The sequence below is a fragment of the Spermophilus citellus genome, assembly GCF_964194105.1.
Source record: "Spermophilus citellus genome assembly, chromosome: 5".
Taxonomy (NCBI): Eukaryota; Metazoa; Chordata; class Mammalia; order Rodentia; family Sciuridae; genus Spermophilus; species Spermophilus citellus.
In genome coordinates, this window is record NC_138186.1 from 139,805,037 (window position 1) to 139,817,377 (window position 12,341).

The window sequence follows — 12,341 nt, forward strand, 5'->3', positions numbered from 1 at the left end:
TCCCAGCCAACCCTGCCCAATCCTGTGAGCCAATAGCTGACAGGCAAGTGCAGGGAAGAAGCAGAGGCCCTGCAGGGGGTGAGTGTGTGCTACTGGATGCCAGTCCCTGGTCAAAGCGCAGGACAGGCTTCTGAGTTTACAGGCAGGAAGGGATGATTAGTGTTGGTGCAGCCCCAGGAACCCCGCGCTCTGAGGAATTCTGAGCGCTTGGGTCATAATTGACCCCGGCAACGCCAGAGGACGTTCGGGGCAGAGAAGTGGACGGTGATGGACGCGCTTTTCAGAGCTGGTCCCATGGATCACTGAAGTGGCCACGATGTGGTCCTGGTTTGGAGGCCTGGGCTCAGGCTTGGGCCACTTCTTGGGTCAGGTGGGGAGCAGCTTGGCTTTCCTCACCGGCCATAGCTCCAGCTTCGCCGGGGAAATGCTTCCGGGTGACTTAGGAGACCCAGAGGCAGCTTTACATCATTGTTGGAGAAAGGAAATGGAAACTACTGATTCCACACTAAGATGTGAGAATGAAAGACTGAAAGAGTATTGTACTGACCTGGAAGAAAAGCATGAAGCATCAGAGCGACAAATAAACCATCAGTCTGTAAGTTACCAAAACCAACTGCAACAGAAAGAGGTAGAGATCAGCCATCTTAAAGCAGGACAGATTGTACTGCAAGATCAAATGTTCCAACTACAGGCAGCCGCTCAATCAGTACACTCGGGAGCTTGTGGTGTGCCAACAACAACTGCACCGGCTCCGTTCGGTTCCCTGATCAGTAGTCATTTTTCAGCCTTTCGTGATGACGACATGGACTCTAGTGACATAATCTTATCACAACAAGAAACAAACAGATTATCAACTGAAGCTGCAAAACATGAATCTGAAGTTGGCCACTCGAGGCAGATTGCTGAGGCTCAGGGAACACACCATTCTGACTCAAGTGAAATCTGCAAAGTACAAAATACTGTCAAGACTCTTCAACCAAACCAAAGTCCAGACATATATGATCATCAGCATGAAATTTCAGTTTGGGAGCAGAGTTCTACTGTGGCAGAAAAGGGAAGAATCCTTCCTCAGAGCTCAGCAGTGGAAGAAGTGTTCAGGCTTCAACAAGCCCTGGCTGATGCGGAGAAGGAAATCGTGAGACTAAATGGTTTAAACCAGGATAACCGTCTGGCTGAAGACCATCTGAAACTTAAAATGCATGTTGAAGCTTTAGAAAAAGAGAAGGCATCATTGAGTCAAGAAAAAGAGGAACTTCAGATGTCACTGTCAAAATGGAGCTGTGACTACCAAGTCATGAAAAACAGAGCTTCAACAGACATGAATTTGAATGTACAATTACTAGACTTAAAACTTCACTTGAAGGCAAAGGAGGAAGAACTGAATCAGACTATCAATGAAAAGAAAATGCTGATAGCCGAGTTAGAAGAACTGGATCATCAGAATCAGGAAGCTACAAAGCACATGATTTTGATACAAGAGGAGCTATCCAAACAACGGAATGAAGGAGACCTTGTCATCAAGAAGTTGGAACAAGATCTAGATGATGAAAAAAAGAGAGTTCATCAACTTGAGGATGATCAAATGAACATATCCCAAGAGTTGCATGTGCAGAAGGAGAAGTTAACTGAGAACGCACAGAGCCTCAGTGATTTGCACTTAACTAAGCAGAAGCTTGAAGGTAAAGTAGAAGATTTAGCAGATCAGCTAAATCAGTCACAAAAAAATAGTTTAAACATCCAGCAGGAAAACCTGGGGCTTAAGGATCACATTAGACAACTTGAAGATGAGCTGTCTGGATTTAAGAGCAAGTATCGAACTTCTCTGAATGAAGACTCTAACAGTCATTGTAAGGATGACATGCTTAAAGAACGAGAAGCTGAAGTTAGCAACTTAAGGCAAAATCTTTCTGAAGAGGAACAGCTCAATGAAAATTTAAAGAAAGTTGCCGTTGAACTCAAAACGGAAAATGAAATGTTGATTTTAGCACGTGACGATGTAAGGCGTAAGTTGGAAGAATCTATTGCTGCTTACAATCAAATCTCTCAAGAAAAAGACACTATCACGGAGACTCTCAAAAGAGACAAAGAAGAGATTGAAGCCAAACTGCACCAGGCAGAAAAAAGACTGTTGGAAGAAGCAAATAATCACAGGCAGACTATTCAGGAACTCTCCAATGCACATAATTTGAATACCTGTGTCTTAAAGCTGAAACACGAATGTGCAGTTCAACTCATCCAAGAGAAGGACTTTGAAATAGCAGGACTCAAAAAGAATATTGAGCAAATGACTGCTGATGAAAAAGAAACTGATGAAATTTTGGCATCTTATGTAGAAGAAGAGGAGCGATTGATACAAGTCATAAATGAGAAAGAAGTTTTTATTGAAAAACTCGAAGAAAAAAGTTCACAACTACAAAAGGATTTAGATAAGTGTTCTCAGGCCTTAGGAGAAAATGAAACTTTAAGGCAATCCATCGAAAGAAAGGACAAAAGTCTTACCTACATGAGAGCAGAAAACAACTATCTGCGAGTAGAATTGGAAATACTTAGGGAACAGCACAATCAAGCTGTACCAGTGGCTGAGCCTACAGCTCTTGATGCTGTCACAGAACTAGAATTGGAGGTATCTCAACTGAATATAGTCAAAAATCATCTGGAAGATGAAATTCAAGACCACCTGAATATCATTGAAAACCAAAACCAGCGTAAAATGCAACTACTTCAGTCTTTACAGGAGCAGAAGGAGGAAATGGATGAATTTAAGTACAAATATGAGCAGATGAATGCTGCGCATAGCCAGTTAATTTCAGAAAAAGAGGAGGAAATTAAGAACTTGCAGAAAACTATTGAAGAACTAAAAGCCCAGTTGCCTGGAGAGAAAGGAGATGCTCAAACATTGAATTCTGATATTTTTCAAGAGACCAAAGTAAAAATCCTAAGAGAAAAAGAGGTTCAACACTTACGGGACCAAGAATTACGCCTAAACCGGGAGCTAGAAAGGCTACGCAGCCATCTCTTGGAATCAGAAGAGTCTTACACCCAGGAAATTTTGGCTGCAGAAGACAAAGAAAAACAGTCAATAGCTGAATGGAAGAACAAGGCCGAAAAGCTAGAAGGAGAAGTATCATCATTGCAGGAACGTTTGGATGAAGCAAATGCTCTGTTGGATTCTGCTTCCAGACTGAGAGAAGACTTAGATCTCAAGGAAGAACAGATGGAAGAACTGAAAAAACAAAACGAGCTCCGAAAAGAAATGTTGGACCATGCACAACAGAAATTGTCGACTTTGGTCAACAGCGCAGAAGGAAAAGTGGACAAAGTCCTCATGCGAAACCTTTTTATCGGTCATTTCCAGACACCAAAGGACAAACGTCGTGAAGTATTGCAGTTGATGGGGAGCATCCTGGACATTCCGAAGGACGAAATGGAGCAGTTGCTGAATAAAGATCATGGTGGTGTCAGTAAGTGGATGAGTTGTTTTGGTTCCACGTTCTGCAGCTGTGCCTCTTGGTAACCTAGCTGGAGTTGGACTTGGTGGACCTGGGCATCCTCTTGTTAAACCCATTGCAGATTTCATGCCCACCTTTACACCACTGCCAGTGTCCCCGGACAATAGTGCCAGAGTTGTACTCCAGGATCTTCTAAATATTTAGCATTTGAAAGAAGCCATAACCCTTTTTTACGTTTTACAGCATGGCCTTTTGAAAAAGTACTCATGTGTTTGTAGACAAAAAGAGAAAGCAAAAAAGCTGGTATATGTAAGTGTATAGCTACTAGGTATTTTATTTTATTTTTTTTAGTTGTTGTTGTGATTTTTTGCTATAGTAGTTTTTAAAAAATTTGTTTTGTTTTTTGTAGCACTTTTTGTTTCTAGAATTTTGTTCCAATGTAGCAGATAATCATCACCCGTTATCAATTCTGATGTACTTTTGGGAGCAACTGTACAGAGCAGCCTTCTTGAACCACTAGTTCCAACCTCTTTTTTTTAAAACAATAATAATATTTCTTAAATTTAATGGCATTAAGATAAAAACGATACATGTAATTACAGGAAACAAGAAACATCCAACCCATAAGAAGGATGTCTCAGATTTAGAGTACATGAAAACCAAACATAATGTTGCAAAAAGTTGAGAATATTTAGTTCATCCAAGATAACATTGTACAACTACCACGAGAAAATTCCAATGGGGAGGACCTAAACATGAAGCTTAGTGGATAAATTCTAAGATGCTTTGAATCCAAATTCTAGGACCCCTATCCATTTTGCTTATTTCCATTTCTATACGAAAGTCACTTCACATTAATTCAGTTTTCCAGATGATAAACATGTCCAGAAGGAAGAGTATTTTTATGAGTCAACCCCGAAGTGGGATCACAGGATCCATTGCCAATGGAAAAGTTAATTAGTAAGAATGTATCATTAAATATCTGGACTGCTTATCTATATACTATTGGGGGCTCTACAATAATTCTCATAAACACATTTTATAAAACATTTGATCAAAACAAGTTGGGGAGAGAAATAAGCTAACAACAGTTTTTGGAAGATGAAAAGCTTTAAAATAGGAGTAGTTATAACCTTTTGATAAATTAAGGTAAAAGATGAATCAGAAGTTTCCAGCTTAAGTAGGTGAAATCAGAGAAGAGAAAAAGCAGATTGCATAGCACATACTTCTCTGACACCTGTAGTTTCTAAAACCATTCAGAACATTTTTGTTAAAATTAATTTAAACAAAATTTAATATATTTTTAAATATAAATTACATCATCATTTAATATAAATTAACCTAATTTAAATTAATTTTATTAGTAGTATTATTTAAATTTCTTTTATTAATACTATGGTTTGATTTAAATTTCTTTTATTAATTGATACTGTTTATTAACTTATATTAAATTATAGTATGATTTATATTTAAAAACTCATTAAATTTTATTTAAATTAATACAATTTAACAAAGTAAATTTAACATAATATAGATTGAGTTATTTAATATTGACTATATAATTTAATATAAACGTCAATAAAGTTAATTTTAATAAAAATGCTCTTAGTTGTTTTGGAAATTACAGGTGGCAGTGAAGTATTAGCTATAGTATCTTCTTTTTTCTCCTCTTTGATCTTACCTAACTTAAGCTAGAACCTTTTGGTTTATCTTTTGTTTTACTTTACAAAAATAAAAAAAGGAAGAAAAACACCTAGTACCTACACACACATCAGCTTTTCCTTTCTTATTTCTAAATTTCACCTTAACATTTACATTATTTTACCAAAATTAAGATGCCATCAGTTGTTACCCCTGAGAAGAATACCAAAGTATATATTTTGCTTCGACCTGCCAAATTACTTGGAATCTTATTCCAGTAGACTTCACATGGTTGGGAAAAGCAGAGTTCAGATTTGTCATGAGAGACTTTTATATATTCGGCTCACTCCATTGTGTCTAGGTGAGCCTTTGGGTTTCGATGCCTGGAAACACACTTCTTATATTTCAGAATTGAAGAGCTCTTGGAAACAGCGACCTCACCGCATTCTTGAGAAAAATATGTTATACGGGTACTCAGAAAATTACAAAGATTAATATAGATTCAAGATTTTTTTTAAGACAAGGGGTTTAATGGAGAAAACAGCAAGATAGCCTTAGAAATTTCATACTCCCTGCATTCTTAGGAAAAGCTTCTATATTGTAAAGAATAACACCAAACAGAAAAGTTCCTAAGAAAATATTGTGCTTTCAGTTTCCTTGTCTCATAAATTTTATTAAAGTTTCATTAAAGACCCTGTATTTGCTAGCCTTTTTATTAAATACTTTTTTGAGATATTCTATTAATGTCTATGACTGGATTTTATTTGGTCTCACATTAATGTCGCTCCCTGTGACAAAGGGTACATGGGAGGCAGGCAGGATCAGCCTGTCCTCTCCGAGGCACCAGCTGTCGGAACCAGGCTCTGACAGAGGTAGTGAAGGGCACTAGCGTCTCCTGGACTGAGCGAGAGGGTAAGTATCTGAGTAATATTAATTGTGTATAAATGCCACATTTTTTATGCATTCATCTACTAAGTTGTTTCCACAATTTAGCTAATGTGAATTTTGCTGCTATAAACATTGATGTGGCTGTGTCCCTGTAGTATGCAGTTTTTAAGTCCTTTGGGTATAGACCAAAAAGAGGGATAGCTAGGTCAAATGGTGGTTCTATTCCCAAATTTCCAAGGAATCTCCAAACCGCTCTCCATATTGGCTCCACCAATCTACAGTCCCACCGACAGTGTAGGCGTGTACATTTTTCCTGAAATCCTCACCAACACTTATCGTTGTTGTCTTCATCATAGCTGCCATTTTCAAAAATCGCTGACATTCTAACTGGAGTGAGGTGCAATTAAACCCCTATCTCTCACCATGCACAAAACTCCACTCAAATGAATCAAGGACCTAGGAATAAAACCAGAGAGCTTGCATGTAACAGAAGAAAAAGTAGGCCCTAATTCCAATCATATGGGATTAGTCCCAAAATTCCTTAATAAGACTCCTATAGCACAAGAAGTAAAATCAAGTATCAATAAATGAGATAGATTCAAACTAAAAAAGTTTCTTCTCCACAAAACAAACAATCTGGGAGGTGAATAGAGATCCTACATCTTGGGAGAAAATTTTTGCCCCATCACACATCAGATAGAGCACTAATCTCTAGGGCATAGAAAGAACTCACAAATCTGAACACACACACACACACACACACACACACACACACACACACAAATAAATAAATAAAATAACCTGGGCATCCTCTTTTTAAACCCATCGCAGATTTCATGCCCACCTTCACACCACTGCCAGTGTCCCCGGACAACAGTGCCAGACTTGTACTCTAGGATCTTCTAAATATTTAGCACTTTAAAGAAGCCATAACCCTTTTTGATGTTTTACAGCATGGCCTTTTGCAAAAGAACTCTGTATTTGTAGACAAAGAGAGAAAGAAAAAAAGCTGAGATATATATATATATGTATATAGATACTAGGTTTTTTTTTTTTGCATCTTGTTGTAGGTTTTTTTTTTTTTTTTTTTTTTTTTGCTATAGCTCTTTTTAAGAATTTTGTTTTGTTTGCTGTAGCACTTTTTGTTTATAAAATTTTGCTCCAGTGTAGCAGGTAATCATCACCAGTCTTCAATTCTGATGTACTTTTGTAAGCAACTGTACAGAGCAGCATTAGTGAACCATTAGCTCCAAACTCTTTTTTTTTTAAATGATTATATTTGTTAAATTTAATGGCATTAAGATAAAAATGATACATTTAAATAACAGGAAACATGAAAAATCCAAACCACCTGAGGGAGATCTCAGATTTAGAGAAGAAGAAAACCAAATATGATGTTGCAAAATGTTGAGAATATTTAGTTTATCCCAAATAACCTGGTACAAGTACTGAAAGAAAATTCCAGTGCAGAGGGCCTTATCATGAAGCTTAGTGGATAAATTCTAAGATACTTTTAATCCAAATACTATGACCCCTATCCATTTTACTTATTTCCATTTCTATAGAAAAGTCACCTCACATTAATTCAGTTTTCCAGATGTTAAATATGTCCAGAAGTAAGAGTATTTTTATGAGTCAACCCCAACGTGGAATCACATGATCCATTGCCAATGGAAAAGTTACTTAGTAAGAATATTTCATTAAATATCTGGACTGTTTATCTACATACTTTGGGGGCTCTACAATAATGCCTATCAACACATTTTTTAAAACATTTGATCAAAAAAATTGGGGGAGAGAAAGAAGCTAACATCGGTTTTTGAAAGATGAAAGGCTTTAAAAAAGGAGTAGTTTCAACCTTTTCATAAATTAAGGTAAAAGATAATCAAAAGTTTCTAGCTTAAGTAGGTGAAATCAGAGAAGAGAAAAAGCAGATTGCATAGCACATACTTCTCTAACACCTGTAGTTTCTAAAACCATTCAGAATATTTTTATTAAAATTAATTCAAATAAAATTTAATAAATTTTTAAATATAAATTATATTATCATTTAATATAAATTGATCTGATTTAAATTTATTTTATTAATTAATATTGTTTAAATTTATTTTATTAATACTATTGTTTGATTTAAATTTCTTTTCTTAATTGATTTTTTAAATTTTGACTAAATTTTAGATTGATTTATATTTAAAAGCTCATTAAATCTCATTTACATTAACACAATTTAACAAAGTCAATTTAAATAACATTTAATATAGATTAAATCATTTAATATTAACTATATAATATAATAAAAAAATTAATAAAATTAATTTTAATAAAAATCCTCTTAGTGGTTTTAGAAACTACAGGTGTCTGAGAAACATTAGCAAAAGCAATTCTAAGCAGGAAGTGTGAATCTGGCGGTATAGCGATACCAGATTTCAAACTGTACTACAGAGCAAGAGTAACCAAAACAGCATGGTACTGGTACCAAAACAGGCGGGTGAACCAATGGTACAGAATAGAGGACACAGAGACCAATCCACAAAATTACAACTTTCTTATATTTGATAAAGGGGCTAAAAGCATGCAATGGAGGAAGGATAGCGTCTTCAACAAACGGTGCTGGGAAAACTGGAAATCCATATACAACAAAATGAAACTGAATCCCTTTCTCTCGCCATGCACAAAAGTTAACACAAAATGGATCAAAGAGCTTGATATCAAATCAGAGACTCTGCATCTCATAGAAGAAAAAGTTGGCTCCGATCCACATATTGTGGTGCCGGGCTCCAAATTCCTTAATAGGACATCCATAGAACAAGAGTTAATAACAAGAATCAACAATTGGGACTGACTTAAACTAAAAAGTTTTTTCTCAGCAAGAGAAACAATAAGAGAGGTAAATAGGGAGCCTACATCCTGGGAACAAATTTTTACTCCTCACACTTCAGATAGAGCCCTAATATCCAGAGTATACAAAGAACTCAAAAAATTAAACCATAAGATAACAAATAACCCAATCAACAAATGGGCCAAGGACCTGAACAGACACTTCTCAGAGGAGGACATACAATCAATCAACAAGTACATGAATAAATGCTCACCATCTCTAGCAGTCAGAGAAATGCAAATCAAAACCACCCTAAGATATCACCTCACTCCAGTAAGATTGGCATCCATTATGAAGTCAAACAACAATAAGAACTGGCGAGGATGTGGGGAAAAGGGTACACTTGTACATTGCTGGTGGGACTGCAAATTGGTGCGGTCAATTTGGAAAGCAATATGGAGATTCCTGGGAAAGCTGGGAATGGAACCACCATTTGACCCAGCTATAGCCCTTCTCGGAATATTCCCTGAAGACCTTAAAAGAGCGTACTATAGGGATACTGCCACATCAGTGTGCACAGCAGCACAATTCACAATAGCTAGACTGTGGAACCCACCTAGATGCCCTTTAGTAGACGATGGATAAAAAAAAAAAAAATGTGGCATTTACACACAATGGAGTATTACGCAGCACTAAGAAATGACAAAATCATGGAATTTGCAGGGAAATGGATGGCATTAGAGCAGATTATGCTAAGTGAATCTAGCCAATCCCTAAAAAACAAATGCTAAATGTCTTCTTTGATATAAGGAGAGCAACTAAGAACAGAGCAGGGAGGAAGAGCATGAGGAAAAGATTAACATGAAAGAGAGACAAGTGGTGGGAGGGAAAGGGAGAGAGAAGGGAAATCGCATGGAAATGGAAGGAGACCCTCATTGTTACACAAAATTAAATATAAGAGGATGTGAGGGAAAAGGGGGGGAAAAAAACAAGAGAGAGAATTGAATTACAGCAGACGGGGTAGAGAGAGAAGATGGGAGGGGAGGGAGAGGAGATAGTAGGCGATAGGAAAGGTACCAGAATACAACAGTCACTAATATGGCATTATGTAGAAACGTGGATGTGTAACCGATGTGATTCTGCAATCTGTATTTGGGGTAAAAATGGGAGTTTATAACCCACTTGAATCAAATGTATGAAAGATGATATGTCAAGAGCTTTGTAATGTTTTGAATAACCAATAAAAAAACATTTTCCCATTTCAAAAAAAGGACATTGGTGATTTATTGTGATCATTTTATACACAGCAGAACTACATTTAATTCTTTGTCCTACTTATAAAAGTCACTAGATGCGAAAGCATCTACTTTCACAGTTTGTATATAGCATTTATGGACTATCTTAAATTCGTTTTAAAAAATATTTATTATTTAGCCTTTAGTGGACACAGCATCTTTATTTTATTTATTTTTTTATGTAGTGCTGAGGATCAAACCCCATGCCTCACGCATGCTAGGTGAACGAGCTGCTACTTGAGCCATATCCCCAACACTCTCTTAAATTCTTATTTTCACCTTGCTTCTTTGTGATAATGAGAATTCAAATTTATGGGTAATATATCATTCACTGAACAACTTCTCAGTCCAAATCAATCCTTCTACTATTGTATTGTCACTGGAGTGTTATGTTAATCTTCCTACAAATGTGTGCGGAACATTTCATTGATTATGCCAATTCTTAAAAATACAAATGTGCCGAGCCCTAATATCCAGAGTATACAAAGAACTCAAAAATTAAACATTAAGAAAACAAATAACCCGATCAACAAATGGGCCAAGGACCTGAACAGACACTTCTCAGAGAAGGATATATAATTAATCAAAAAATACACGGAAAAAATGCTCACCATCTCTAGCAATCAGAGAAATGCAAATTAAAACCACTCTAAGATACCATATCAGTCCAGTAAGAATGGCAGCCACTAGGAAGTCAAACAACAACAAGTGCTGGCAAGGATGTGGGGGAAAAGGTACACTTGTACATTGCCGGTGGGACTGCAAATTGGTGCAGCCAATTTGGAAAGCATTATGGAGATTCCTTGGAAAGCTGGGAATGGAACCACCATCCGACCCAGCTATTCCCCTTCTCGGACTATTCCCAGAGACCTAAAAAGAGCACACTATAGGGATACAGCTACATCAATGTTCATAGCAGCACAATTCACAATAGCTAGAACGTGGAACCAACCTAGATGCCAGTCAATAGATGAATGGATAAAAAAATGTGGCATTTGTACACAATGGAATATTACTCAGCACTAAAAAATAACAAAATCATGGCATTTGCAGGGACATGGATGGCATGAGAGCAGATTATGCTAAGTGAAGTTAGCCAATCCCTAGAAAAGAAATGCTGAATGTCTTCTTTCATATAAGGAGGGGGGACTCAAAACAGAGCAGGCTGGAAGAGCATGAAAAGAAGATTACCATTTAGAAGGGACAAGAGGTGGGAGGGAATGGGAGAGAGAAGGGGAATTTCATGGAAATGGAAGGATACCCTCACTGTTATACAAAATTACATATAAGAGGATGTGAGGGGAAAGGGGAAAAAAGGAGAGAAATGAATTACAGTAGACGGGGTAGAGAGAGATTGTGGGAGGGGAGGGGAGGGGACAGAAGGGGGGATAGGGAGGGAATAGGAAAGGCAGCAGAATATAACAGACACTAGTATGGCAGTGTGTATAAACTCGGATGTATAACCAATGTGATCCCGCAAACTGTACACGTGGTAAAAATAAGAATTCATACCCCACTTGAATCAAATGTATGAAATATGATATGTCAAGATCATTGTAATGTTTTGAGCAACCAATAAAAATTTAAAAAAAGAAACAAGAAGAGACAAGGCCCATATTAAAGAGATTTAAAAATTCTACTGAAATCTATAAGAAAATGTTTGAATGAATTATGAGGTATTAAAAAAAAGTACAAACTTAATATCTTGCATAGAATTTATCACCCTATGTTTATAGACTCAAAAAGCTTTCATTATTTTAATCTTCAACTGTGTTTTAACAAAGCCCCATTATTAAGGGCTCTCTACTTCTGGCTTATTCTTTCTTACTTAGTCTTTTCCCCCATATGAGATCCTCACCACCACAGTCATCAATGGCTGACCTTGCATTATAATTCAAGGATCACTCTATGTAACATCTTCTCCATTGATTGACTGTATTCAATTGCACTTCATAGCAGGAAATGTATATAACACAGCTTCATGTTGTTCACAATATCTACCACAATACCTTGTACTTTGGGGGCACTGAATACATGTATAAGGATATACTTATGATTATTGGATGCTTTTTGTCACATGTGTTCGCGAATGAGCCAGGGTTTTCCCTCCATATCCCCCATAGTTTCCAGGAATATTCCAAACATATTTACAAGAAGAGAAATGCTTTTATTTGGATGGTCAGTTTTGAATACAGTAGGTAGGTATCTCTCTCAGATTGAAATATAAAATGACAAACAGCTGTGGTCAGA

General features: G+C 36.8%; 1 protein-coding gene across 1 annotated transcript; it reads left to right on the forward strand.

The window, feature by feature from the left end:
- Positions 1-316: 316 nt before the first annotated feature.
- On the forward strand, positions 317-3,514 carry LOC308649496 (thyroid receptor-interacting protein 11-like; the record flags this gene model as incomplete). The annotated part of the gene is made up of 3 exons (XM_081295029.1): positions 317-961; positions 1,037-3,162; positions 3,298-3,514. 3 exons carry the CDS (start codon positions 317-319, stop codon positions 3,512-3,514), a joined length of 2,988 nt encoding a protein of 995 aa, XP_081151155.1.
- Positions 3,515-12,341: the final 8,827 nt, after the last annotated feature.